Below are 27207 nucleotides of genomic sequence, written 5' to 3' on the forward strand. Positions count from 1 at the left end.
CAGAGAGAGATAACAGACAGACAGAGAGACAACAGACAGACAGAGAGACAACAGACAGACAGAGAGACAACAGACAGACAGAGAGACAACAGACAGAGAGATAACAGACAGACAGAGAGATAACAGACAGACAAACTGTAGAACTAGTTCCTCTATTCTCCACAGAATACATACAGAGAGATAACAGACAGACAGAGAGATAACATACAGACAGAGAGATAAGACAGACAGAGAGATAAGACAGACAGAGAGATGACAGACAGAGAGATAACAGAAGGACAGAGAGATAACAGACATACAGAGAGAGAGATAGCAGACAGACAGAGAGATAGCAGACAGACAGAGAGATAACAGACAGACAGAGAGATAACAGACAGACAGACAGAGAGATAACAGACAGACAGAGAGAGATAGTAGACAGACAAACTGCAGAACTAGTTCCTCTATTCTCCACAGAATACATACAGACAGAGAGATGACAGACAGACAGAGAGATAACAGACAGACAAACTGCAGAACTAGTTCCTCTATTCTCCACAGAATACAGACAGACAGAGAGATAACAGACAGACAGAGAGATAACAGACAGACAGAGAGATAACAGACAGACAGAGAGATAACAGACATACAGAGAGAGATAACAGACAGACAGAGAGAGATAGCAGACAGACAGAGACAAGACAGTCGGTCAGGACTACAACCAGACATACAGACAGAGACAAGACAGTTGGTCAGGACTACAACCAGACAGACAGAAGGAAACAAGACAGTCGGCCAGGACTACAATCAGACAGACAGAGACAAGACAGTCGGTCAGGACTACAACCAGACAGACAGAAGGAAACAAGACAGTCGGTCAGGACTACAACCAGACAGACAGAGACAAGACAGTCGGTCAGGACTACAATCAGACAGACAGAGACAAGACAGTCGGTCAGGACTACAACCAGACAGACAGAGACAAGACAGTCGGTCAGGACTACAACCAGACAGACAGAGACAAGACAGTCGGTCAGGACTACAATCAGACAGACAGAGACAAGACAGTCGGTCAGGACTACAACCAGACAGACAGAGACAAGACAGTCGGTCAGGACTACAATCAGACAGACAGACAGAGACAAGACAGTCGGTCAGGACTACAATCAGACAGACAGACAGAGACAAGACAGTCGGTCAGGACTACAACCAGACAGACAGACAGAGACAAGACAGTCGGTCAGGACTACAATCACAGACAGAAGGAAACAAGACAGTCGGTCAGGACTAAAATCACAGACAGAAGGAAACAAGACAGTCGGTCAGGACTACAACCAGACAGACAGAGACAAGACAGTCGGTCAGGACTACAACCAGACAGACAGACAGAGACAAGACAGTCGGTCAGGACTACAATCACAGACAGAAGGAAACAAGACAGTCGGTCAGGACTACAACCAGACAGACAGAGACAAGACAGTCGGTCAGGACTACAACCAGACAGACAGACAGAGACAAGACAGTCAGTCAGGACTACAACCAGACAGACAGAAGGAAACAAGACAGTCGGTCAGGACTACAACCAGACAGACAGACAGAGACAAGACAGAGACAAGACAGTCTGTCAGGACTACAACCAGACAGAGACAAGACAGTCGGTCAGGACTACAATCAGACAGACAGAGAAGACAGTCTGTCAGGACTAAAATCAGACAGACAGACAGAGACAAGACAGTCGGTCAGGACTACAACCAGACAGACAGACAGAGACAAGACAGTCGGTCAGGACTACAACCAGACAGACAGAAGGAAACAAGACAGTCGGTCAGGACTACAACCAGACAGACAGACAGAGACAAGACAGTCGGTCAGGACTACAATCACAGACAGAAGGAAACAAGACAGTCGGTCAGGACTACAATCACAGACAGAAGGAAACAAGACAGTCGGTCAGGACTACAACCAGACAGACAGAGACAAGACAGTCGGTCAGGACTACAACCAGACAGAGACAGGACAGTCTGTCAGGACTACAACCAGACAGAGACAAGACAGTCTGTCAGGACTACAACCAGACAGACAGACAGAGACAAGACAGTCTGTCAGGACTACAACCAGACAGACATACAGACAGACAAGACAGTCGGTCAGGACTACAACCAGACAGACAGACAAGACAGTCGGTCAGGACTACAACCAGACAGACAGACAGTCTGTCAGGACTACAACCAGACAGACAGACAGAGACAAGACAGTCGGTCAGGACTACAACCAGACAGACAGAGACAAGACAGTCGGTTAGGACTACAACCAGACAGACAGAGACAAGACAGTCGGTTAGGACTACAACCAGACAGACAGAGACAAGACAGTCGGTCAGGACTACAACCAGACAGACAGTCTGTCAGGACTACAACCAGACAGACATACAGACAGACAGAGACAAGACAGTCGGTCAGGACTACAACCAGACAGACAGAGACAAGACAGTCAGTCAGGACTACAACCAGACAGACAGAGACAAGACAGTCAGTCAGGACTACAACCAGACAGACAGTCAGTCAGGACTACAACCAGACAGACAGTCAGTCAGGACTACAACCAGACAGACAGAGACAAGACAGTCGGTCAGGACTACAACCAGACAGACAGAGACAGTCAGTCAGGACTACAACCAGACAGACAGAGACAAGACAGTCTGTCAGGACTACAACCAGACAGACAGAGACAAGACAGTCAGTCAGGACTACAACCAGACAGACAGAGACAGTCAGTCAGGACTACAACCAGACAGACAGTCAGTCAGGACTACAACCAGACAGACAGAGACAAGACAGTCAGTCAGGACTACAACCAGACAGACAGTCGGTCAGGACTACAACCAGACAGACAGAGACAGTCAGTCAGGACTACAACCAGACAGACAGTCGGTCAGGACTACAACCAGACAGACAGAGACAGTCAGTCAGGACTACAACCAGACAGACAGAGACAAGACAGTCGGTCAGGACTACAACCAGACAGACAGAGACAGTCAGTCAGGACTACAACCAGACAGACAGTCGGTTAGGACTACAACCAGACAGACAGAGACAGTCAGTCAGGACTACAACCAGACAGACAGAGACAAGACAGTCAGTCAGGACTACAACCAGACAGACAGTCAGTCAGGACTACAACCAGACAGACAGAGACAGTCGGTCAGGACTACAACCAGACAGACAGTCAGTCAGGACTACAACCAGACAGACAGAGACAGTCAGTCAGGACTACAACCAGACAGACAGTCAGTCAGGACTACAACCAGACAGACAGACAGTCAGGACTACAACCAGACAGACAGTCAGTCAGGACTACAACCAGACAGACAGAGACAGTCAGTCAGGACTACAACCAGACAGACAGAGACAGTCAGTCAGGACTACAACCAGACAGACAGTCAGTCAGGACTACAACCAGACAGACAGTCGGTCAGGACTACAACCAGACAGACAGTCAGTCAGGACTACAACCAGACAGACAGTCAGTCAGGACTACAACCAGACAGACAGTCAGTCAGGACTACAACCAGACAGACAGTCAGTCAGGACTACAACCAGACAGACAGTCAGTCAGGACTACAACCAGACAGACCCAGCAGGGCAGTTTGGGTTTATTAAAGGTAGACTCACAGATGTAAATACAGAAAGTAAATGGCATAGTGGGTCAACTTCCACAACAACTAAGAGTGTTGAAGTAGAGGCTCAACTCTCTAGGCTCTTTTCTTGCCCTGACTACCACACTGAACAGCGTGAAGGGAAACCGTGGACGTGATTAAGTACTGTGTGTGAGAGCGCAGTGTTGCATCTCGCTCATCTTAATATCTCCGGTGCTGCTCAACATCATTTCACAAAGTCTACCTTTAAGCCAGGCAAGCTCAAACACGTACAGATAAAATTATTTTACAAGTATCTGAAACCCAGGTCTGGTGTGTGTGTGTGTGTGTGTGTGTGTGTGTGTGTCTCCCTCTCCTCTCTCTCTCTGTGTGTGTGTGTGTGTGTGTGTGTGTGTGTGTGTGTGCGCGGAGTTAGTCTCTTTAATAAGGGTGTGGCATTGGGCGGAGCAATGCCTTGTGGGTAATATTTCTGTACCAAAGGAAAATGTCCCCAGTGCAGTAAAACTAGAGATGGAGGGATAGGTGTGGGGGTGGGAGAAAATGGGGAGGGGGAGAAGAGAACAGCGGAGAGAGAGAGAAGGGGGAGGGAGAGAGAAGGGGAGGGACAGAGGAGAGAGTGAGAGAGAGGAAGGGGGAGGAGAAGGGGAGGGAGAGGAGAGAACAGAGGGGAGAGAGAAGAGAACAGAGGAGAGAGAGAGAAGGGGGAGGGAGAGAGAGGGAGAGAGGAAGAACAGAGGGAGAGAGAAGAGAACAGAGGGAGAGAGAGAGAAGGGGGAGAGAGAGAGAACAGCGGAGGGAGAGAAGGGAGAGGGAGAAGGGGAGGGAGAGAACAGCGGAGAGAGAGAGAAGGGGAGAGAGAAGAGAACAGCGGAGATAGAGAGAAGGGGAGAGAAGAGAACAGCGGAGAGAGAGAGAAGGGGGAGGGAGAAGAGAACAGCAGAGAGAGAGAGAAGGGGGAGAGAGAAGAGAACAGCAGAGGAGAGAGAGAGATAGAGAGAGGGAGAGAGAAGAGAACAGCGGAGAGAGAGAGAAGGGGAGAGAGAGAAGAGGGGAGGAGAGAACAGCAGAGAGAGAGAAGGGGGAGAGAGAGAGAGGGAGGGAGAGAACAGCAGAGAGAGAGAGAAGGGGAGAGAGAAGAGAACAGTGGAGAGAGAGAGAAGGGGGGAGAGAGAGGGGAGAAGAGAACAGCAGAGAGAGAGAGAAGGGGGAGAGAGAGAGAAGGGGGAGGGAGAGAACAGCAGAGAGAGAGAGAAGGGGAGAGAGAGAGAACAGAACAGCGGAGAGAGAGAGAGAGAGGGGGAGAGAGAGAGAACAGCAGAGAGAGAGAGAAGGGGGAGGGAGAGAAGAGAACAGAGGAGAGAGAGAAGGGGAGAGAGAGGGAGGGAGGGAGAACAGCAGAGAGAGAGAGAAGGGGGAGAGAGAGAGAACAGCGGAGAGAGAGAGAAGGGGGAGAGAGAAGAGAACAGAGGAGAGAGAGAAGGGGGAGGGAGAGAGAACAGCAGAGGGAGAGAGAAGTGGGAGGGAGAGAGAACAGGGGAGAGAGAAGAGAACAGCAGAGAGAGAGAAGGGGGAGAGAGAAGAGAACAGCGGAGAGAGAGAGAAGTGGGAGGGAGAGAGAAAGAAACAGAGAAGACAGTAAGAGAACAGGTGAGAGAGAAGCAAATGATGTGTGTGACCGTGTGAGAGCGCAGTGTTGCATCTCGCTCATCTTAATATCTCCGGTGCTGCTCAACATCATTTCACAAAGTCTACCTTTAAGCCAGGCAAGCTCAAACACGTACAGATAAAATTATTTTACAAGTATCTGAAACCCAGGTCTGGTGTGTGTGTGTGTGTGTGTGTGTGTGTGTGTGTGTGTGTGTGTGTGTGTGTGTGTGTGTGTGTGTGTTACCTTCAGGTGTCCCTGGTGCATGTTGGCTCTACAACACATGTCCAGGAAACAGGACACAGCAGACGTGTCGATGACGATGTAGACAGGAACTCTTCTCTTATAGGCCGCATCTAAGAGGTCCTTGTAGATGTCAACGTCACTAAACTGATCCATTACTACTGCTATAACCTGGGAGAACAGACACACAGTGGTTATAACCCTGACCCATCTAACAGGTCCTCATGTCAACATTACTACTGCTATAACCTGGGAGAACAGACACACAGTGGTTATAACCCTGACCCATCTATCAGGTCCTTATGTCAACATTACTACTGCTATAACCTGGGAGAACAGACACACAGTGGTTATAACCCTGACCCATCTATCAGGTCCTTATGTCAACATTACTACTGCTATAACCTGGGAGAACAGACACACAGTGGTTATAACCCTGACCCATCTATCAGGTCCTTATGTCAACATTACTACTGCTATAACCTGGGAGAACAGACACACAGTGGTTATAACCCTGACCCATCTAACAGGTCCTCATGTCAACATTACTACTGCTATAACCTGGGAGAACAGACACACAGTGGTTATAACCCTGACCCATCTAACAGGTCCTCATGTCAACATTACTACTGCTATAACCTGGGAGAACAGACACACAGTGGTTATAACCCTGACCCATCTATCAGGTCCTCATGTCAACATTACTAAACTGATCCATTACTACTGCTATAACCTGGGAGAACAGACACACAGTGGTTATAACCCTGACCCATCTAACAGGTCCTCATGTCAACATTACTACTGCTATAACCTGGGAGAACAGACACACAGTGGTTATAACCCTGACCCATCTATCAGGTCCTCATGTCAACATTACTACTGCTATAACCTGGGAGAACAGACACACAGTGGTTATAACCCTGACCCATCTATCAGGTCCTCATGTCAACATTACTACTGCTATAACCTGGGAGAACAGACACACAGTGGTTATAACCCTGACCCATCTAACAGGTCCTCATGTCAACATTACTACTGCTATAACCTGGGAGAACAGACATCTACAGTGGTTATAACCTATCAGGTCCTCATGTCTGACCCATCTACCAGGTCCTCATGTCAACATTACTACTGCTATAACCTGGGAGAACAGACACACAGTGGTTATAACCCTGACCCATCTACCAGGTCCTCATGTCAACATTACTACTGCTCTGAACAGACACACAGTGGTTATAACCCTGACCCATCTACCTTCTGTCTATAGTCTAGTATGTACTGTGTGTAGTCTACCTTCTGAGTCTGTGATATAGTCTATAGTCTGTACTGTGTGTAGTCTACCTTCTGAGTCTGTGATATCGTCTGTACTGTGTGTAGTCTACCTTCTGAGTCTGTGATATAGTCTGTACTGTGTGTAGTCTACCTTCTGAGTCTGTGATATCGTCTGTACTGTGTGTAGTCTACCTTCTGAGTCTGATATATAGTCTGTACTGTGTGTAGTCTACCTTCTGAGTCTGTGATATAGTCTGTACTGTGTGTAGTCTACCTTCTGAGTCTGTGATATAGTCTATAGTCTGTACTGTGTGTAGTCTACCTTCTGAGTCTGTGATATAGTCTATAGTCTGTACTGTGTGTAGTCTACCTTCTGAGTCTGTGATATAGTCTGTACTGTGTGTAGTCTACCTTCTGAGCCTGTGATATAGTCTGTAGTCTGTACTGTGTGTAGTCTACCTTCTGAGTCTGTGATATAGTCTGTAGTCTGTACTGTGTGTAGTCTACCTTCTGAGTCTGTGATATAGTCTATAGTCTGTACCGTGTGTAGTCTACCTTCTGAGTCTGTGATATAGTCTGTACTGTGTGTAGTCTACCTTCTGAGCCTGTGTTATAGTCTATAGTCTGTACTGTGTGTAGTCTACCTTCTGAGCCTGTGTTATAGTCTATAGTCTGTACTGTGTGTAGTCTACCTTCTGAGTCTGTGATATAGTCTGTACTGTGTGTAGTCTACCTTCTGAGCCTGTGTTATAGTCTGTACTGTGTGTAGTCTACCTTCTGAGTCTGTGATATAGTCTGTACTGTGTGTAGTCTACCTTCTGAGTCTGTGATATAGTCTATAGTCTGTACTGTGTGTAGTCTACCTTCTGAGTCTGTGATATAGTCTGTACTGTGTGTAGTCTACCTTCTGAGTCTGTGATATAGTCTATAGTCTGTACTGTGTGTAGTCTACCTTCTGAGCCTGTTATATAGTCTATAGTCTGTACTGTGTGTAGTCTACCTTCTGAGTCTGTGATATAGTCTGTACTGTGTGTAGTCTACCTTCTGAGTCTGTGATATAGTCTGTCTGTACTGTGTGTAGTCTACCTTCTGAGTCTGTGATATAGTCTATAGTCTGTACTGTGTGTAGTCTACCTTCTGAGTCTGTGATATAGTCTATAATCTGTACTGTGTGTAGTCTACCTTCTGAGTCTGTGATATAGTCTGTACTGTGTGTAGTCTACCTTCTGAGTCTGTGATATAGTCTGTACTGTGTGTAGTCTACCTTCTGAGTCTGTGATATAGTCTGTACTGTGTGTAGTCTACCTTCTGAGTCTGTGATATAGTCTATAGTCTGTACTGTGTGTAGTCTACCTTCTGAGTCTGTGATATAGTCTATAGTCTGTACTGTGTGTAGTCTACCTTCTGAGTCTGTGATATAGTCTATAGTCTGTACTGTGTGTAGTCTACCTTCTGAGTCTGTGATATAGTCTATAGTCTGTACTGTGTGTAGTCTACCTTCTGAGTCTGTGATATAGTCTGTACTGTGTGTAGTCTACCTTCTGAGTCTGTGATATAGTATATAGTCTGTACTGTGTGTAGTCTACCTTCTGAGTCTGTGATATAGTCTATAGTCTGTACTGTGTGCAGTCTACCTTCTGAGTCTGTGATATAGTCTATAGTCTGTACTGTGTGTAGTCTACCTTCTGAGTCTGTGATATAGTCTGTACTGTGTGTAGTCTACCTTCTGAGCCTGTGATATAGTCTGTACTGTGTGTAGTCTACCTTCTGAGTCTGTGATATAGTATATAGTCTGTACTGTGTGTAGTCTACCTTCTGAGTCTGTGATATAGTCTGTACTGTGTGTAGTCTACCTTCTGAGTCTGTGATATAGTCTGTACTGTGTGTAGTCTACCTTCTGAGTCTGTTATATAGTCTATAGTCTGTACTGTGTGTAGTCTACCTTCTGAGTCTGTGATATAGTCTGTACTGTGTGTAGTCTACCTTCTGAGTCTGTGATATAGTCTATAGTCTGTACTGTGTGTAGTCTACCTTCTGAGTCTGTGATATAGTCTATAGTCTGTACTGTGTGTAGTCTACCTTCTGAGTCTGTGATATAGTCTATAATCTGTACTGTGTGTAGTCTACCTTCTGAGTCTGTGATATAGTCTGTACTGTGTGTAGTCTACCTTCTGAGCCTGTGATATAGTCTGTACTGTGTGTAGTCTACCTTCTGAGTCTGTGATATAGTCTATAGTCTGTACTGTGTGTAGTCTACCTTCTGAGTCTGTGATATAGTCTATAGTCTGTACTGTGTGTAGTCTACCTTCTGAGTCTGTGATATAGTCTATAGTCTGTACTGTGTAGTCTACCTTCTGAGTCTGTGATATAGTCTATAGTCTGTACTGTGTGCAGTCTACCTTCTGAGTCTGTGATATAGTCTATAGTCTGTACTGTGTGTAGTCTACCTTCTGAGTCTGTGATATAGTCTATAGTCTGTACTGTGTGTAGTCTACCTTCTGAGTCTGTGATATAGTCTATAGTCTGTACTGTGTGTAGTCTACCTTCTGAGTCTGTGATATAGTCTATAGTCTGTACTGTGTGTAGTCTACCTTCTGAGCCTGTGATATAGTCTGTACTGTGTGTAGTCTACCTTCTGAGTCTGTGATATAGTCTGTACTGTGTGTAGTCTACCTTCTGAGCCTGTGATATAGTCTGTACTGTGTGTAGTCTACCTTCTGAGTCTGTGATATAGTCTGTACTGTGTGTAGTCTACCTTCTGAGTCTGTGATATAGTCTATAGTCTGTACTGTGTGTAGTCTACCTTCTGAGTCTGTGATATAGTCTGTACTGTGTGTAGTCTACCTTCTGAGTCTGTGATATAGTCTATAGTCTGTACTGTGTGTAGTCTACCTTCTGAGTCTGTGATATAGTCTATAGTCTGTACTGTGTGTAGTCTACCTTCTGAGTCTGTGATATAGTCTATAGTCTGTACTGTGTGTAGTCTACCTTCTGAGTCTGTGATATAGTCTATAATCTGTACTGTGTGTAGTCTACCTTCTGAGTCTGTGATATAGTCTGTACTGTGTGTAGTCTACCTTCTGAGTCTGTGATATAGTCTGTACTGTGTGTAGTCTACCTTCTGAGTCTGTGATATAGTCTGTACTGTGTGTAGTCTACCTTCTGAGTCTGTGATATAGTCTATAGTCTGTACTGTGTGTAGTCTACCTTCTGAGCCTGTGATATAGTCTGTAGTCTGTACTGTGTGTAGTCTACCTTCTGAGTCTGTGATATAGTCTGTAGTCTGTACTGTGTGTAGTCTACCTTCTGAGTCTGTGATATAGTCTATAGTCTGTACCGTGTGTAGTCTACCTTCTGAGTCTGTGATATAGTCTGTACTGTGTGTAGTCTACCTTCTGAGCCTGTGTTATAGTCTATAGTCTGTACTGTGTGTAGTCTACCTTCTGAGTCTGTGTTATAGTCTATAGTCTGTACTGTGTGTAGTCTACCTTCTGAGTCTGTGATATAGTCTGTACTGTGTGTAGTCTACCTTCTGAGCCTGTGTTATAGTCTGTACTGTGTGTAGTCTACCTTCTGAGTCTGTGATATAGTCTGTACTGTGTGTAGTCTACCTTCTGAGTCTGTGATATAGTCTATAGTCTGTACTGTGTGTAGTCTACCTTCTGAGTCTGTGATATAGTCTGTACTGTGTGTAGTCTACCTTCTGAGTCTGTGATATAGTCTATAGTCTGTACTGTGTGTAGTCTACCTTCTGAGCCTGTTATATAGTCTATAGTCTGTACTGTGTGTAGTCTACCTTCTGAGTCTGTGATATAGTCTGTACTGTGTGTAGTCTACCTTCTGAGTCTGTGATATAGTCTATAGTCTGTACTGTGTGTAGTCTACCTTCTGAGTCTGTGATATAGTCTATAGTCTGTACTGTGTGTAGTCTACCTTCTGAGTCTGTGATATAGTCTATAATCTGTACTGTGTGTAGTCTACCTTCTGAGTCTGTGATATAGTCTGTACTGTGTGTAGTCTACCTTCTGAGTCTGTGATATAGTCTGTACTGTGTGTAGTCTACCTTCTGAGTCTGTGATATAGTCTGTACTGTGTGTAGTCTACCTTCTGAGTCTGTGATATAGTCTATAGTCTGTACTGTGTGTAGTCTACCTTCTGAGTCTGTGATATAGTCTATAGTCTGTACTGTGTGTAGTCTACCTTCTGAGTCTGTGATATAGTCTATAGTCTGTACTGTGTGCAGTCTACCTTCTGAGTCTGTGATATAGTCTATAGTCTGTACTGTGTGTAGTCTACCTTCTGAGTCTGTGATATAGTCTGTACTGTGTGTAGTCTACCTTCTGTGTGATATAGTCTGTACTGTGTGTAGTCTACCTTCTGAGTCTGTGATATAGTATATAGTCTGTACTGTGTGTAGTCTACCTTCTGAGTCTGTGATATAGTCTGTACTGTGTGTAGTCTACCTTCTGAGTCTGTGATATAGTCTGTACTGTGTGTAGTCTACCTTCTGAGTCTGTTATATAGTCTATAGTCTGTATAGTCTGTGATATAGTCTGTACTGTGTGTAGTCTACCTTCTGAGTCTGTGATATAGTCTATAGTCTGTACTGTGTAGTCTACCTTCTGAGTCTGTGATATAGTCTATAGTCTGTACTGTGTGTAGTCTACCTTCTGAGTCTGTGATATAGTCTATAATCTGTACTGTGTGTAGTCTACCTTCTGAGTCTGTGATATAGTCTGTACTGTGTGTAGTCTACCTTCTGAGCCTGTGATATAGTCTGTACTGTGTGTAGTCTACCTTCTGAGTCTGTGATATAGTCTATAGTCTGTACTGTGTGTAGTCTACCTTCTGAGTCTGTGATATAGTCTATAGTCTGTACTGTGTGTAGTCTACCTTCTGAGTCTGTGATATAGTCTATAGTCTGTACTGTGTGTAGTCTACCTTCTGAGTCTGTGATATAGTCTATAGTCTGTACTGTGTGCAGTCTACCTTCTGAGTCTGTGATATAGTCTATAGTCTGTACTGTGTGTAGTCTACCTTCTGAGTCTGTGATATAGTCTATAGTCTGTACTGTGTGTAGTCTACCTTCTGAGTCTGTGATATAGTCTATAGTCTGTACTGTGTGTAGTCTACCTTCTGAGTCTGTGATATAGTCTATAGTCTGTACTGTGTGTAGTCTACCTTCTGAGCCTGTGATATAGTCTGTGTGTATTCTGAGTCTGTGATATAGTCTGTACTGTGTGTAGTCTACCTTCTGAGTCTGTGATATAGTCTGTACTGTGTGTAGTCTACCTTCTGAGTCTGTGATATAGTCTGTACTGTGTGTAGTCTACCTTCTGAGTCTGTGATATAGTCTATAGTCTGTACTGTGTGTAGTCTACCTTCTGAGTCTGTGATATAGTCTGTACTGTGTGTAGTCTACCTTCTGAGTCTGTGATATAGTCTATAGTCTGTACTGTGTGTAGTCTACCTTCTGAGTCTGTGATATAGTCTATAGTCTGTACTGTGTGTAGTCTACCTTCTGAGTCTGTGATATAGTCTATAGTCTGTACTGTGTGTAGTCTACCTTCTGAGTCTGTGATATAGTCTATAATCTGTACTGTGTGTTCTGAGTCTGTGATATAGTCTGTACTGTGTGTAGTCTACCTTCTGAGTCTGTCTGTACTGTGTGTAGTCTACCTTCTGAGTCTGTGATATAGTCTGTACTGTGTGTAGTCTACCTTCTGAGTCTGTGATATAGTCTATAGTCTGTACTGTGTGTAGTCTACCTTCTGAGTCTGTGATATAGTCTATAGTCTGTACTGTGTGTAGTCTACCTTCTGAGTCTGTGATATAGTCTATAGTCTGTACTGTGTGTAGTCTACCTTCTGAGCCTGTGATATAGTCTGTACTGTGTGTAGTCTACCTTCTGAGTCTGTGATACTGTACTGTGTGTAGTCTACCTTCTGAGTCTGTGATATAGTCTATAGTCTGTACTGTGTGTAGTCTACCTTCTGAGCCTGTGATATAGTCTGTACTGTGTGTAGTCTACCTTCTGAGCCTGTGATATAGTCTGTACTGTGTGTAGTCTACCTTCTGAGCCTGTGATATAGTCTGTACTGTGTGTAGTCTACCTTCTGAGCCTGTGATATAGTCTGTGTGTGTCTACCTTCTGAGTCTGTGATATAGTCTATAGTCTGTACTGTGTGTAGTCTACCTTCTGAGCCTGTGATATAGTCTATAGTCTGTACTGTGTGTAGTCTACCTTCTGAGTCTGTGATATAGTCTGTACTGTGTGTAGTCTACCTTCTGAGTCTGTGATATAGTCTATAGTCTGTACTGTGTGTAGTCTACCTTCTGAGTCTGTGATATAGTCTGTACTAGTCTGTAGTCTGTGAGTCTGTGATATAGTCTGTACTTCTGAGTCTACCTCTGTGTGTTATAGTCTATAGTCTGTACTGTGTGTAGTCTACCTTCTGAGTCTGTGATATAGTCTATAGTCTGTACTGTGTGTAGTCTACCTTCTGAGTCTGTGATATAGTCTATAGTCTGTACTGTGTGTAGTCTACCTTCTGAGTCTGTGATATAGTCTGTACTGTGTGTAGTCTACCTTCTGAGTCTGTGATATAGTCTATAGTCTGTACTGTGTGTAGTCTACCTTCTGAGTCTGTGATATAGTCTGTACTGTGTGTAGTCTACCTTCTGAGTCTGTGATATAGTCTGTAGTCTGTACTGTGTGTAGTCTACCTTCTGAGTCTGTGATATAGTCTATAGTCTGTACTGTGTGTAGTCTACCTTCTGAGTCTGTGATATAGTCTATAGTCTGAGTCTGTGATATAGTCTGTGTGTAGTCTACCTTCTGAGTCTGTGTTATAGTCTATAGTCTGTACTGTGTGTAGTCTACCTTCTGAGTCTGTGATATAGTCTATAGTCTGTACTGTGTGTAGTCTACCTTCTGAGCCTGTGATATAGTCTGTACTGTGTGTAGTCTACCTTCTGAGTCTGTGATATAGTCTATAGTCTGTACTGTGTGTAGTCTACCTTCTGAGTCTGTGATATAGTCTGTACTGTGTGTAGTCTACCTTCTGAGTCTGTGATATAGTCTGTACTGTGTGTAGTCTACCTTCTGAGTCTGTGTTATAGTCTAGTCTGTACTGTGTGTAGTCTACCTTCTGAGTCTGTGATATAGTCTATAGTCTGTACTGTGTGTAGTCTACCTTCTGTGAGCCTGTGATATTCTGAGTGTGATATAGTCTGTACTGTGTGTAGTCTACCTTCTGAGTCTGTGTTATAGTCTATAGTCTGTACTGTGTGTAGTCTACCTTCTGAGTCTGTGATATAGTCTGTACTGTGTGTAGTCTACCTTCTGAGCCTGTGATATAGTCTGTACTGTGTGTAGTCTACCTTCTGAGTCTGTGATATAGTCTGTACTGTGTGTAGTCTACCTTCTGAGCCTGTGATATAGTCTATAGTCTGTACTGTGTGTAGTCTACCTTCTGAGTCTGTGATATAGTCTGTGTGTAGTCTACCTTCTGAGCCTGTGATATAGTCTATAGTCTGTACTGTGTGTAGTCTACCTTCTGAGTCTGTGATATAGTCTGTACTTCTGAGCCTGTGATATAGTCTATAGTCTGTACTGTGTGTAGTCTACCTTCTGAGCCTGTGATATAGTCTGTATAGTCTACCTTCTGAGTCTGTGTATAGTCTGTACTGTGTGTAGTCTACCTTCTGAGTCTGTGATATAGTCTATAGTCTGTACTGTGTGTAGTCTACCTCTGAGTCTGTGATATAGTCTGTACTGTGTGTAGTCTACCTTCTGAGTCTGATATAGTCTGTACTGTGTGTAGTCTAGTCTGTGATATAGTCTGTCTGTACTGTGTGTAGTCTACCTTCTGAGTCTGTGATATAGTCTGTACTGTGTGTAGTCTACCTTCTGAGTCTGTGATATAGTCTATAGTCTGTACTGTGTGTAGTCTACCTTCTGAGTCTGTACTGTGTTAGTCTAGAGTCTGTGATATAGTCTGTCTGTACTGTGTGTAGTCTACCTTCTGAGTCTGTGATATAGTCTGTACTGTGTGTAGTCTACCTTCTGAGTCTGTGATATAGTCTGTACTGTGTGTAGTCTACCTCTGTGATATCGTCTGTACTGTGTGTAGTCTACCTTCTGAGCCTGTGTTATAGTCTATAGTCTGTACTGTGTGTAGTCTACCTTCTGAGTCTGTGATATAGTCTGTATGTGTGTAGTCTGTACTGAGTCTGTGATAGTCTACCTTCTGAGTCTGTGATATAGTCTATAGTCTGTACTGTGTGTAGTCTACCTTCTGAGTCTGTGATATAGTCTGTACTGTGTGTAGTCTACCTTCTGAGTCTGTGATATAGTCTGTAGTCTGTACTGTGTGTAGTCTACCTTCTGAGTCTGTGATATAGTCTGTCTGTACTGTGTGTAGTCTACCTTCTGAGTCTGTGATATAGTCTGTGTGTATCTACCTTCTGAGTGTGTTATAGTCTATAGTCTGTACTGTGTGTAGTCTACCTTCTGAGTCTGTGATATAGTCTGTACTGTGTGTAGTCTACCTTCTGAGTCTGTGATATAGTCTATAGTCTGTACTGTGTGTAGTCTACCTTCTGAGTCTGTGATATAGTCTATAGTCTGTACTGTGTGTAGTCTACCTTCTGAGTCTGTGATATAGTCTATAGTCTGTACTGTGTGTAGTCTACCTTCTGAGTCTGTGATATAGTCTATCTGTACTGTGTGTAGTCTACCTTCTGAGTCTGTGATATAGTCTATAGTCTGTACTGTGTGTAGTCTACCTTCTGAGTCTGTGATATAGTCTATAGTCTGTACTGTGTGTAGTCTACCTGTCTGATATAGTCTATAGTCTGTACTGTGTGTAGTCTACCTTCTGAGCCTGTGATATAGTCTATAGTCTGTACTGTGTGTAGTCTACCTTCTGAGTCTGTGATATAGTCTGTAGTCTGTACTGTGTAGTCTACCTTCTGAGTCCTGTCTGTGATATCTAGTCTGTACTGTGTGTAGTCTACCTTCTGAGCCTGTGTTATCGTCTGTACTGTGTGTAGTCTACCTTCTGAGTCTGTGATATAGTCTGTACTGTGTGTAGTCTACCTTCTGAGTCTGTGATATAGTCTGTACTGTGTGTAGTCTACCTTCTGAGCCTGTGTTATCGTCTTCCGGACCACCTCCTTGATGTGTGTTTGTCCATCAGCTGGGGGCTGCGTGTGCACGTTGACACGTGTCACTCCTCGGTATGACACGGCGTCGGGCCAGCCCAGATCCAGGTCGGGTATAGAACCTTCAGAGCGGTCGGGCCAGTACTGTAATGACAGTGGCCCGTTGCCCCCGTCGTACTCCTTCGCTCCCGCCTCGGCCTTGAGGTGCTCGCTTCCAGGCCGGTAGGCCTCCACGGTGCGCGCCAACCGCAGGAGCTCCGGTTCAGACAGGAAGTGTCGGAGGTCATGTTCACTGAGGTAGCTGCTAAAGGCCTCTCGCCCCCCGGTTAGCAGAGCCTCGAGCGCGAGCCGCTGGTCCTCGCTGTAGAAGAACTCGGGTTTGGACTCGGTCACGCGCCAGTTGATGTGATGCTCATCGAGACACTGCACCTGAGACAGAGCCATGGCGCTACGCTTTATCAATACCTAACTGATAATCACTGACGGATCAATAATATAACCCAACAGTTATTACCGACCGAGTGTTACTGAAGAACATTAAATATACAATCCCACGGTTGAACCGGGAGATTTACCAAACCTTTCCGACAAGAGTTCAACTGTCTCAGCTCATGTTGTATTCGTATCCGTGTACACCAGCTTCCCACGATTTGTCCCATAAAACACAAATAAGGTTTAAAATAAATAAAACAGCGACTTTTCTCCTCAAAGCCGACAGAAACCGAGACCGACTAGTTCATCAGCGGCACCATATAAACTACCGGTCGTCCAAATTGAGTCCAGTGCGTCTCCTCGTGTTGTAAAACGCAACAGAATTGAGCACAGAAGTCAATAGTTACAGGCTGAATATGAAATGTCTCTGTGAGATTATCACGGGTTCACGTCCCAGTGGAGCCTCAAACCACATCTCATGAACAAACACGCAGACACAGGTAAACCGGGACAAACTTCCCCACCCCGCCACGCCCGTCACACATGACCGCTTCAGCCCCGTTCCGGACGAGCACCGGGGAAGTGTGTTCGTGTGAGTCAAGAGGATCTTTTCAAACAGCATCAGCTTTAATCCAGACGGACTTGTTCAACTATTCTGATGACGAGACTCTTTTCAACAAACAAAAGAAAAAAGTCTCGTCTGTCTGCGGTTAAAAACTTTTCTCTCGGTTCTCTATTTGACTGGAAGCGAAGCACTTCCTAGATCCCGTTTAGTTCCTCCAGAAAACTGTTGACAGTTGAGACAAAAACTCCGCGGAGTTTCTTCCAAAAGTGTCTTGTCCTTTTATAGACAAAGTCCCAAATATTAAAACGAACGGTTAAATAATAGCGATAGTTAATAACCGCTAATGATCCTGTATCGCGGAGAGAGATCTAGCGTGTCTGTCTGTAACTCGAGCTGTGAACTCTGTAACGGAAGCTGTCCTCACCGGGGGACTCGAGGGCGGAGTGTCCGGTTAGTGGGTCAGTAAATAACAGAGAGAGAACCTAGAAACACTATTAACCCCGCCTCGTGTGTCGTGGCTAGAAGGTATCCAGCTTTAGTCAGAATGGACTTCTTTTTTTTTGTAGCCGGTTTACGCCTCGATCACACCGACAGTGTTTTTTTACATTTTGGTTTCACCAGAAGTACATTCATTTCCAATGGAACGAGGGTTATAATTGTGTATAATAATCATATACATTAAAACCAGGGTAATAATAATGGTGTGTTTTGCACCATGGCATTCACCCATGTTTGGACCTGGTACTTTGTTAAGGACATTAAACGCGTTTTTTTTTTTTTATCCCGTTTTACTTTGCTCTCTGCTTTTTTGACTCACTCACCCACCGTTACACGTTGTTCAGGTAATATCTTGGGGTGGTAAAATCAGAGTTTACCAATTGATCTCTGAGATTTCTGCCCCCGCGAGAGAAAACGACCAAGGGAAGGTCCGAAAACACCGAGACTAATCATCGGATTTTAGAATTTAGAATGTAGAATTTAGAATTTTAGATTTTAGAATGTGCCAAATGTTTGTGAAGAATTCCCTTCATTTGTTCAGAGCACTTTGGAATAGCGGCTAGTTAGAACACAAGAATGAGTCTTTTTTTTTTGCGAGACTTGAACAAGGTCACGTCTCGTTTTGTTTTTTAAAATTTTTTTCTCAATGGCAATATTAATCTGATCATTTTTTTTTGGAGCCCCTCTCCTTGAACTTTCTTTGCGTCTCAGATAATATTTCTGTCGAAATCTGATTTTTTTTTTTTTTTTTTGGCTAATTCTTTTGATTCGACAGAATTGGCTGTAGGGCAAACTGTTTTTCAAGGGGAAGCGGGTGACAACTATCAGCCCCTCAACAAACTGTTCGGATCAGTAGGTTTCCTGTAAAGATCAGTAGGTTTCCTGTAAAGATCAGTAGGTTTCCTGTAAAGATCAGTAGGTTTCCTGTAAAGATCAGTAGGTTTCCTGTAAAGATCAGTAGGTTTCCTGTAAAGATCAGTAGACTTCCTGTAAAGATCAGTAGACTTCCTGTAAAGATCAGTGGGTTTCCTGTAAAGATCAGTGTATAGAACATTATCTTCACACAAGATCAGAAGATCAAGGAAACCGGATGTGACGTGTGTCAGACTACATAGTAAATCTCAGATGCTCAGAACAGGAGTTTTAAGAAAAGCATGGAACGCCTGGAGCTGTTTGGCATCACAAAAATATCATCAACATACCGTTTCCCAAATAATGATGTGAGGCAAGAAACATTTTGGAGAGGATTGTAAAATAGACTGTTTCTCCATGTAACCCACATACACATTAGCATAGTTAGGAGCCATGGGGGGATCCCATAGCAGTACCTTTAGTCTGAATAAAGAAATCATGCAGAAACATGAAATAGTTATGTGTGAGTACAATTACAGCCAATGTTATAATGCAGGGACTGGAAGGTAGTTCAACGAGGGTCACGTTTTGCAGAAGAAAAATGTATAATGACTCAACATCAAAAGTAACTAACAAGGTATTCTCAGGGAGATGATCTGAGACCATACTGCTGGTGTCCTTTAGGAGGGGAGCTGTTCTGAGACCATACTGCTGGTTTCCTTTAGGAGGGGAGCTGTTCTGAGACCATACTGCTGGTGTCCTTTAGGAGGGGAGCTGTTCTGAGACCATACTGCTGGGGTCCTTTAGGAGGGGAGCTGTTCTGAGACCATACTGCTGGTGTCCTTTAGGAGGGGAGCTGTTCTGAGACCATACTGCTGGTGTCCTTTAGGAGGGGAGCTGTTCTGAGACCATACTGCTGGTGTCCTTTAGGAAGGGAGCTGTTCTGAGACCATACTGCTGGTGTCCTTTAGGAGGGGAGCTGGTCTGAGACCATACTGCTGGTGTCCTTTAGGAGGGGAGCTGTTCTGAGACCATACTGCTGGTGTCCTTTAGGAGGGGAGCTGTTCTGAGACCATACTGCTGGTGTCCTTTAGGAGGGGAGCTGTTCTGAGACCATACTGCTGGTGTCCTTTACGAGGGGAGCTGTTCTGAGACCATACTGCTGGTGTCCTTTAGGAGGGGAGCTGTTCTGAGATCATACTGCTGGTGTCCTTTAGGAGGGAGCTGTTCTGAGACCATACTGCTGGTGTCCTTTAGGAGGGGAGCTGTTCTGAGACCATACTGCTGGTGTCCTTTAGGAGGGGAGCTGTTCTGAGACCATACTGCTGGTGTCCTTAAGGAGGGGAGCTGTTCTGAGACCATACTGCTGGTGTCCTTTAGGAGGGGAGCTGTTCTGAGACCATACTGCTGGTGTCCTTTAGGAGGGGAGCTGTTCTGAGACCATACTGCTGGTGTCCTTTAGGAGGGGAGCTGTTCTGAGACCATACTGCTGGTGTCCTTTAGGAGGGGAGCTGTTCTGAGACCAGACTGCTGGTGTCCTTTAGGAGGGGAGCTGTTCTGAGACCATACTGCTGGTGTCCTTTAGGAGGGAGCTGTTCTGAGACCATACTGCTGGTGTCCTTTAGGAGGGAGCTGTTCTGAGACCATACTGCTGGTGTCCTTTAGGAGGGGAGCTGTTCTGAGACCATACTGCTGGTGTCCTTTAGGAGGGGAGCTGTTCTGAGACCATACTGCTGGTGTCCTTTAGGAGGGGAGCTGTTCTGAGACCATACTGCTGGTGTCCTTTAGGAGGGAGCTGTTCTGAGACCATACTGCTGGTGTCCTTTAGGAGGGGAGCTGTTCTGAGACCATACTGCTGGTGTCCTTTAGGAGGGGAGCTGTTCTGAGACCATACTGCTGGTGTCCTTTAGGAGGAGCTGTTCTGAGACCATACTGCTGGTGTCCTTTAGGAGGGGAACTGTTCTGAGACCATACTGCTGGTGTCCTTTAGGAGGGGAGCTGTTCTGAGACCATACTGCTGGTGTCCTTTAGGAGGAGCTGTTCTGAGACCATACTGCTGGTGTCCTTTAGGAGGGAGCTGTTCTGAGACCATACTGCTGGTGTCCTTTAGGAGGGGAGCTGTTCTGAGACCATACTGCTGGTGTCCTTTAGGAGGGGAGCTGTTCTGAGACCAGACTGCTGGTGTCCTTTAGGAGGGAGCTGTTCTGAGACCATACTGCTGGTGTCCTTTAGGAGGGGAGCTGTTCTGAGACCATACTGCTGGTGTCCTTTAGGAGGGGAGCTGTTCTGAGACCAGACTGCTGGTGTCCTTTAGGAGGGAGCTGTTCTGAGACCATACTGCTGGTGTCCTTTAGGAGGGAGCTGTTCTGAGACCATACTGCTGGTGTCCTTTAGGAGGGGAGCTGTTCTGAGACCATACTGCTGGTGTCCTTTAGGAGGGGAGCTGTTCTGAGACCATACTGCTGGTGTCCTTTAGGAGGGAGCTGTTCTGAGACCATACTGCTGGTGTCCTTTAGGAGGAGCTGTTCTGAGACCATACTGCTGGTGTCCTTTAGGAGGGGAGCTGTTCTGAGACCATACTGCTGGTGTCCTTTAGGAGGGGAGCTGTTCTGAGACCATACTGCTGGTGTCCTTTTTAGGAGGAGCTGTTCTGAGACCATACTGCTGGTGTCCTTTAGGAGGAGCTGTTCTGAGACCATACTGCTGGTGTCCTTTATAAAGGAGGAGAGCTGTTCTGAGACCATACTGCTGGTGTCCTTTAGGAGGGGAGCTGTTCTGAGACCATACTGCTGGTGTCCTTTAGGAGGGGAGCTGTTCTGAGACCATACTGCTGGTGTCCTTTAGGAGGGGAGCTGTTCTGAGACCATACTGCTGGTGTCCATTATAAAGGAGGAGAGCTGTTCTGAGACCATACTGCTGGTGTCCTTTAGGAGGGGAGCTGTTCTGAGACCATACTGCTGGTGTCCTTTAGGAGGGGAGCTGTTCTGAGACCATACTGCTGGTGTCCTTTAGGAGGGGAGCTGTTCTGAGACCATACTGCTGGTGTCCTTAAGGAGGGGAGCTGTTCTGAGACCATACTGCTGGTGTCCTTTACAAAGGAGGGGAGCTGGTCTGAGACCATACTGCTGGTGTCCTTAAGGAGGGGAGCTGGTCTGAGACCATACTGCTGGTGTCCTTTACAAAGGAGGGGAGCTGTTCTGCGGAGTGGTCTAATAAAAAAGTCCAACAAAAGTAGATAGAGGGGCCGTTACTGCATCAATGCCCAATAGGGCGCCCCCTGGAGGTAAACATCATAGACTTTCAAACCAGGGTATTGATAATGATGTATAATAATCATAGACATTATAACCAGGGTAATAATAATGGTGTATAATAATCATAGACATTATAACCAGGGTAATAATGGTGTATAATAATCATAGACATTAAAACCAGGGTAATAATGGTGTATAATAATCATAGACATTATAACCAGGGTAATAATGGTGTATAATAATCATAGACATTATAACCAGGGTAATAATGGTGTAATAATCATAGACATTATAACCAGGGTAATAATAATGGTGTATAATAATCATAGACATTATAACCAGGGTAATAATGGTGTATAATAATCATAGACATTAAAACCAGGGTAATAATAATGGTGTATAATAATCATAGACATTATAACCAGGGTAATAATGGTGTATAATAATCATAGACATTAAAACCAGGGTAATAATAATGGTGTATAATAATCATAGACATTATAACCAGGGTAATAATGGTGTGTAATAATCATAGACATTATAACCAGGGTAATAATGGTTTATAATAATCATAGACATTATAACCAGGGTAATAATGGTGTAATAATCATAGACATTATAACCAGGGTAATAATGGTGTGTAATAATCATAGACATTATAACCAGGGTAATAATGGTGTATAATAATCATAGACATTATAACCAGGGTAATAATAATGGTGTAATAATCATAGACATAACCAGGGTAATAATGGTGTGTAATAATCATAGACATTATAACCAGGGTAATAATGGTGTAATAATCATAGACATTATAACCAGGGTAATAATAATGGTGTATAATAATCATAGACATTATAACCAGGGTAATAATAATGGTGTATAATAATCATAGACATTATAACCAGGGTAATAATGGTGTAATAATCATAGACATTATAACCAGGGTAATAATGGTGTGTAATAATCCTAGACATTATAACCAGGGTAATAACTGTGTGTTCCAGACTCGGTGGGGTGTGTGGACCCAGAGGAGTGTGTGAGGGTGTGTGGAGCGGAGGTGGGTTGCTCCAACATCGCCTTCCCCAAACTGGTCATCGAACTCATGCCCAGCGGTGAGTGAGTGTGTGTAATGCTGTATGTGTGTAAAAGCCTGGTGTAGATTGTATCCGTCATGTCCTCTGGGTGGTGTAGAATGTCTCTGGGTGGTGTAGAATGTCTCTGGGTGGTGTAGAATGTATCCGTCATGTCCTCTGGGTGGTGTAGAATGTCTCTGGGTGGTGTAGAATGTCTCTGGGTGGTGTAGAATGTATCCGTCATGTCTCTGGGTGGTGTAGAATGTCTCTGGGTGGTGTAGAATGTCTCTGGGTGGTGTAGAATGTATCCGTCATGTCTCTGGGTGGTGTAGAATGTCTCTGGGTGGTGTAGATTGTATCTGTCATGTCTCTGGGTGGTGTAGAATGTATCCGTCATGTCTCTGGGTGGTGTAGAATGTCTCTGGGTGGTGTAGAATGTCTCTGGGTGGTGTAGATTGTATCCGTCATGTCTCTGGGTGGTGTAGAATGTCTCTGGGTGGTGTAGAATGTATCAGTCATGTCTCTGGGTGGTGTAGAATGTATCCGTCATGTCTCTGGGTGGTGTAGAATGTCTCTGGGTGGTGTGGAATGTCCCTGGGTGGTTGGCTTGGATTGGAATAGACAATACCGTGGGCTTGGCTTGGATTGGAATAGACAATACCATGGGGTTGGATTGGAATAGACAATACCATGGGGTTGGATTGGAATAGACAATACCATGGGATTGGCTTGGATTGGAATAGACAATACCATGGGGTTGGATTGGAATAGACAATACCATGGGCTTGGATTGGAATAGACAATACCATGGGGTTGGATTGGAATAGACAATACCATGGGGTTGGCTTGGATTGGAATAGACAATTCCATGGGGTTGGATTGGAATAGACAATACCATGGGCTTGGATTGGAATAGACAATACCATGGGGTTGGCTTGGATTGGAATAGACAATACCATGGGGTTGGATTGGAATAGACAATACCGTGGGGTTGGATTGGAATAGACAATACCATGGGCTTGGATTGGATTGGAATAGACAATACCGTGGGGTTGGCTTGGATTGGAATAGACAATACCATGGGGTTGGATTGGAATAGACAATACCATGGGGTTGGATTGGAATAGACAATACCATGGGCTTGGATTGGATTGGAATAGACAATACCATGGGGTTGGATTGGAATAGACAATACCATGGGGTTGGATTGGATTGGAATAGACAATACCATGGGGTTGGATTGGAATAGACAATACCATGGGGTTGGATTGGAATAGACAATACCATGGGCTTGGCTTGGAATAGACAATACCATGGGGTTGGATTGGAATAGACAATACCATGGGGTTGGATTGGAATAGACAATACCATGGGGTTGGCTTGGATTGGAATAGACAATACCATGGGGTTGGATTGGAATAGACAATACCATGGGGTTGGATTGGAATAGACAATACCATGGGGTTGGATTGGAATAGACAATACCATGGGGTTGGATTGGAATAGACAATACCATGGGCTTGGATTGGAATAGACAATACCATGGGGTTGGCTTGGATTGGAATAGACAATACCATGGGGTTGGATTGGAATAGACAATACCATGGGCTTGGATTGGAATAGACAATACCATGGGGTTGGCTTGGATTGGAATAGACAATACCATGGGGTTGGATTGGAATAGACAATACCGTGGGGTTGGATTGGAATAGACAATACCATGGGCTTGATTTGGAATAGACAATACCATGGAGTTGGATTGGAATAGACAATACCATGGGGTTGGATTGGAATAGACAATACCATGGGCTTGGATTGGAATAGACAATACCATGGGCTGGGATTGGAATAGACAATACCATGGGGTTGGCTTGGATTGGAATAGACAATACCATGGGGTTGGATTGGAATAGACAATACCGTGGGGTTGGATTGGAATAGACAATACCATGGGCTTGGATTGGATTGGAATAGACAATACCGTGGGGTTGGCTTGGATTGGAATAGACAATACCATGGGGTTGGATTGGAATAGACAATACCATGGGCTTGGATTGGAATAGACAATACCATGGGGTTGGATTGGAATAGACAATACCATGGGCTTGGATTGGAATAGACAATACCATGGGGTTGGCTTGGATTGGAATAGACAATACCATGGGGTTGGATTGGAATAGACAATACCATGGGGTTGGATTGGAATAGACAATACCATGGGGTTGGATTGGAATAGACAATACCATGGGGTTGGATTGGAATAGACAATACCATGGGGTTGGATTGGAATAGACAATACCATGGGGTTGGATTGGAATAGACAATACCATGGGGTTGGATTGGAATAGACAATACCATGGGCTTGGATTGGATTAGACAATACCATGGGGTTGGATTGGATTGGAATAGACAATACCATGGGGTTGGATTGGAATAGACAATACCATGGGGTTGGATTGGAATAGACAATACCATGGGGTTGGATTGGAATAGACAATACCATGGGGTTGGGTTGGATTGGATTGGAATAGACAATAGCATGGGGTTGGATTGGATTGGAATAGACAATACCATGGGGTTGGATTGGAATAGACAATACCATGGGGTTGGATTGGAATAGACAATACCATGGGGTTGGATTGGATTGGAATAGACAATACCATGGGGTTGGATTGGAATAGACAATACCATGGGGTTGGATTGGAATAGACAATACCATGGGGTTGGATTGGATTGGAATAGACAATACCATGGGGTTGGATTGGAATAGACAATACCATGGGGTTGTATTGGAATAGACAATACCATGGGGTTGGATTGGAATAGACAATACCATGGGGTTGGATTGGAAGAGACAATACCATGGGGTTGGTGATTCCATGTGTGTGTGTGTAGGTCTGATGATTCCATATGTGTGTGTGTGTGTGTGTGTAGGTCTGATGATTCCATGTGTGTGTGTGTGTGTAGGTCTGATGATTCCATATGTGTGTGTGTGTAGGTCTGATGATTCCATATGTGTGTGTGTGTGTAGGTCTGATGATTCCATGTGTGTGTGTGTGTAGGTCTGATGATTCCATATGTGTGTGTGTGTGTGTAGGTCTGATGATTCCATATGTGTGTGTGTGTGTAGGTCTGATGATTCCATGTGTGTGTGTGTAGGTCTGATGATTCCATGTGTGTGTGTGTGTAGGTCTGATGATTCCATATGTGTGTGTGTGTGTGTGTGTGTGTGTGTGTGTGTGTGTGTGTGTGTGTGTGTGTGTGTGTGTGTGTGTGTAGGTCTGATGACTCCATATGTGTGTGTGTGTGTGTAGGTCTGATGATTCCATGTGTGTGTGTGTAGGTCTGATGATTCCATGTGTGTGTGTGTAGGTCTGATGATTCCATATGTGTGTGTGTGTAGGTCTGATGATTCCATATGTGTGTGTGTGTAGGTCTGATGATTCCATATGTGTGTGTGTGTAGGTCTGATGATTCCATATGTGTGTGTGTGTAGGTCTGATGATTCCATGTGTGTGTGTGTAGGTCTGATGATTCCATGTGTGTGTGTGTAGGTCTGATGATTCCATATGTGTGTGTGTGTAGGTCTGATGATTCCATATGTGTGTGTGTGTGTAGGTCTGATGATTCCATATGTGTGTGTGTGTAGGTCTGATGATTCCATATGTGTGTGTGTGTGTAGGTCTGATGATTCCATATGTGTGTGTGTGTGTGTGTGTGTGTGTGTGTGTGTGTGTGTGTGTGTGTGTGTGTGTGTGTGTGTGTGTGTGTGTAGGTCTGATGACTCCATATGTGTGTGTGTGTGTGTAGGTCTGATGATTCCATGTGTGTGTGTGTAGGTCTGATGATTCCATATATGTGTGTGTGTGTGTGTGTGTGTGTGTGTGTGTGTGTGTGTAGGTCTGATGATTCCATATGTGTGTGTGTGTGTGTAGGTCTGATGATTCCATATGTGTGTGTGTGTGTGTAGGTCTGATGATTCCATATGTGTGTGTGTGTGTGTAGGTCTGATGATTCCATGTGTGTGTGTGTGTGTGTGTGTAGGTCTGATGATTCCATGTGTGTGTGTGTAGGTCTGATGATTCCATATGTGTGTGTAGGTCTGATGATTCCATGTGTGTGTGTGTGTGTGTGTGTGTGTGTGTGTGTGTGTGTGTGTGTGTGTGTGTGTGTGTGTGTGTGTGTGTGTAGGTCTGATGATTCCATGTGTGTGTGTGTGTGTGTAGGTCTGATGTTTCCGTGTGTGTGTGTGTGTGTGTAGGTCTGATGATTCCATATGTGTGTGTGTGTGTGTGTGTGTGTGTGTGTGTGTGTGTGTGTGTGTGTGTGTGTGTGTGTGTGTGTGTGTGTGTGTGTAGGTCTGCGGGGCTGATGATAGCAGTGATGATGGCGGCCCTGATGTCATCGTTGACCTCTATCTTTAACTCCTCCTCCACGCTCTTCACCATGGACATCTGGAAGAAGTACCGCGCGCGCCTCGAACGGAGCTGCTATTGGTCGGCAGGTCAGTCACTCACACTGGAACAGCTGCTATTGGTCGGCAGGTCAGTCACTCATACAGGAACAGC

The 27207-nt window shown here is 44.6% G+C and overlaps 2 protein-coding genes across 2 annotated transcripts in view; one reads left to right on the forward strand and one right to left on the reverse strand.

Moving 5' to 3' along the window:
* LOC135571231 (protein FAM83G-like) overlaps nucleotides 1-17448 on the reverse strand; it is a 57447-nt gene extending 39999 nt beyond the window's left edge. The window contains 2 exon segments of the mRNA XM_065017015.1: nucleotides 5526-5693; nucleotides 15939-17448. Coding sequence (XP_064873087.1) covers nucleotides 5526-5693; nucleotides 15939-16406 — 636 coding nt within the window. The 5' untranslated portion in view covers nucleotides 16407-17448.
* LOC135571232 (sodium/mannose cotransporter SLC5A10-like) overlaps nucleotides 1-26882 on the forward strand; it is a 101024-nt gene extending 74142 nt beyond the window's left edge. Inside the window, exons 7-8 of the mRNA XM_065017016.1 lie at nucleotides 22571-22678; nucleotides 26831-26882. Coding sequence (XP_064873088.1) covers nucleotides 22571-22678; nucleotides 26831-26865 — 143 coding nt within the window. The 3' untranslated portion in view covers nucleotides 26866-26882. The remainder of the gene's footprint in view (nucleotides 1-22570; nucleotides 22679-26830) is intronic.
* Nucleotides 26883-27207: the final 325 nt, after the last annotated feature.

This window comes from Oncorhynchus nerka, unplaced genomic scaffold (assembly GCF_034236695.1).
Source record: "Oncorhynchus nerka isolate Pitt River unplaced genomic scaffold, Oner_Uvic_2.0 unplaced_scaffold_676, whole genome shotgun sequence".
Classification (NCBI taxonomy): domain Eukaryota; kingdom Metazoa; phylum Chordata; class Actinopteri; order Salmoniformes; family Salmonidae; genus Oncorhynchus; species Oncorhynchus nerka.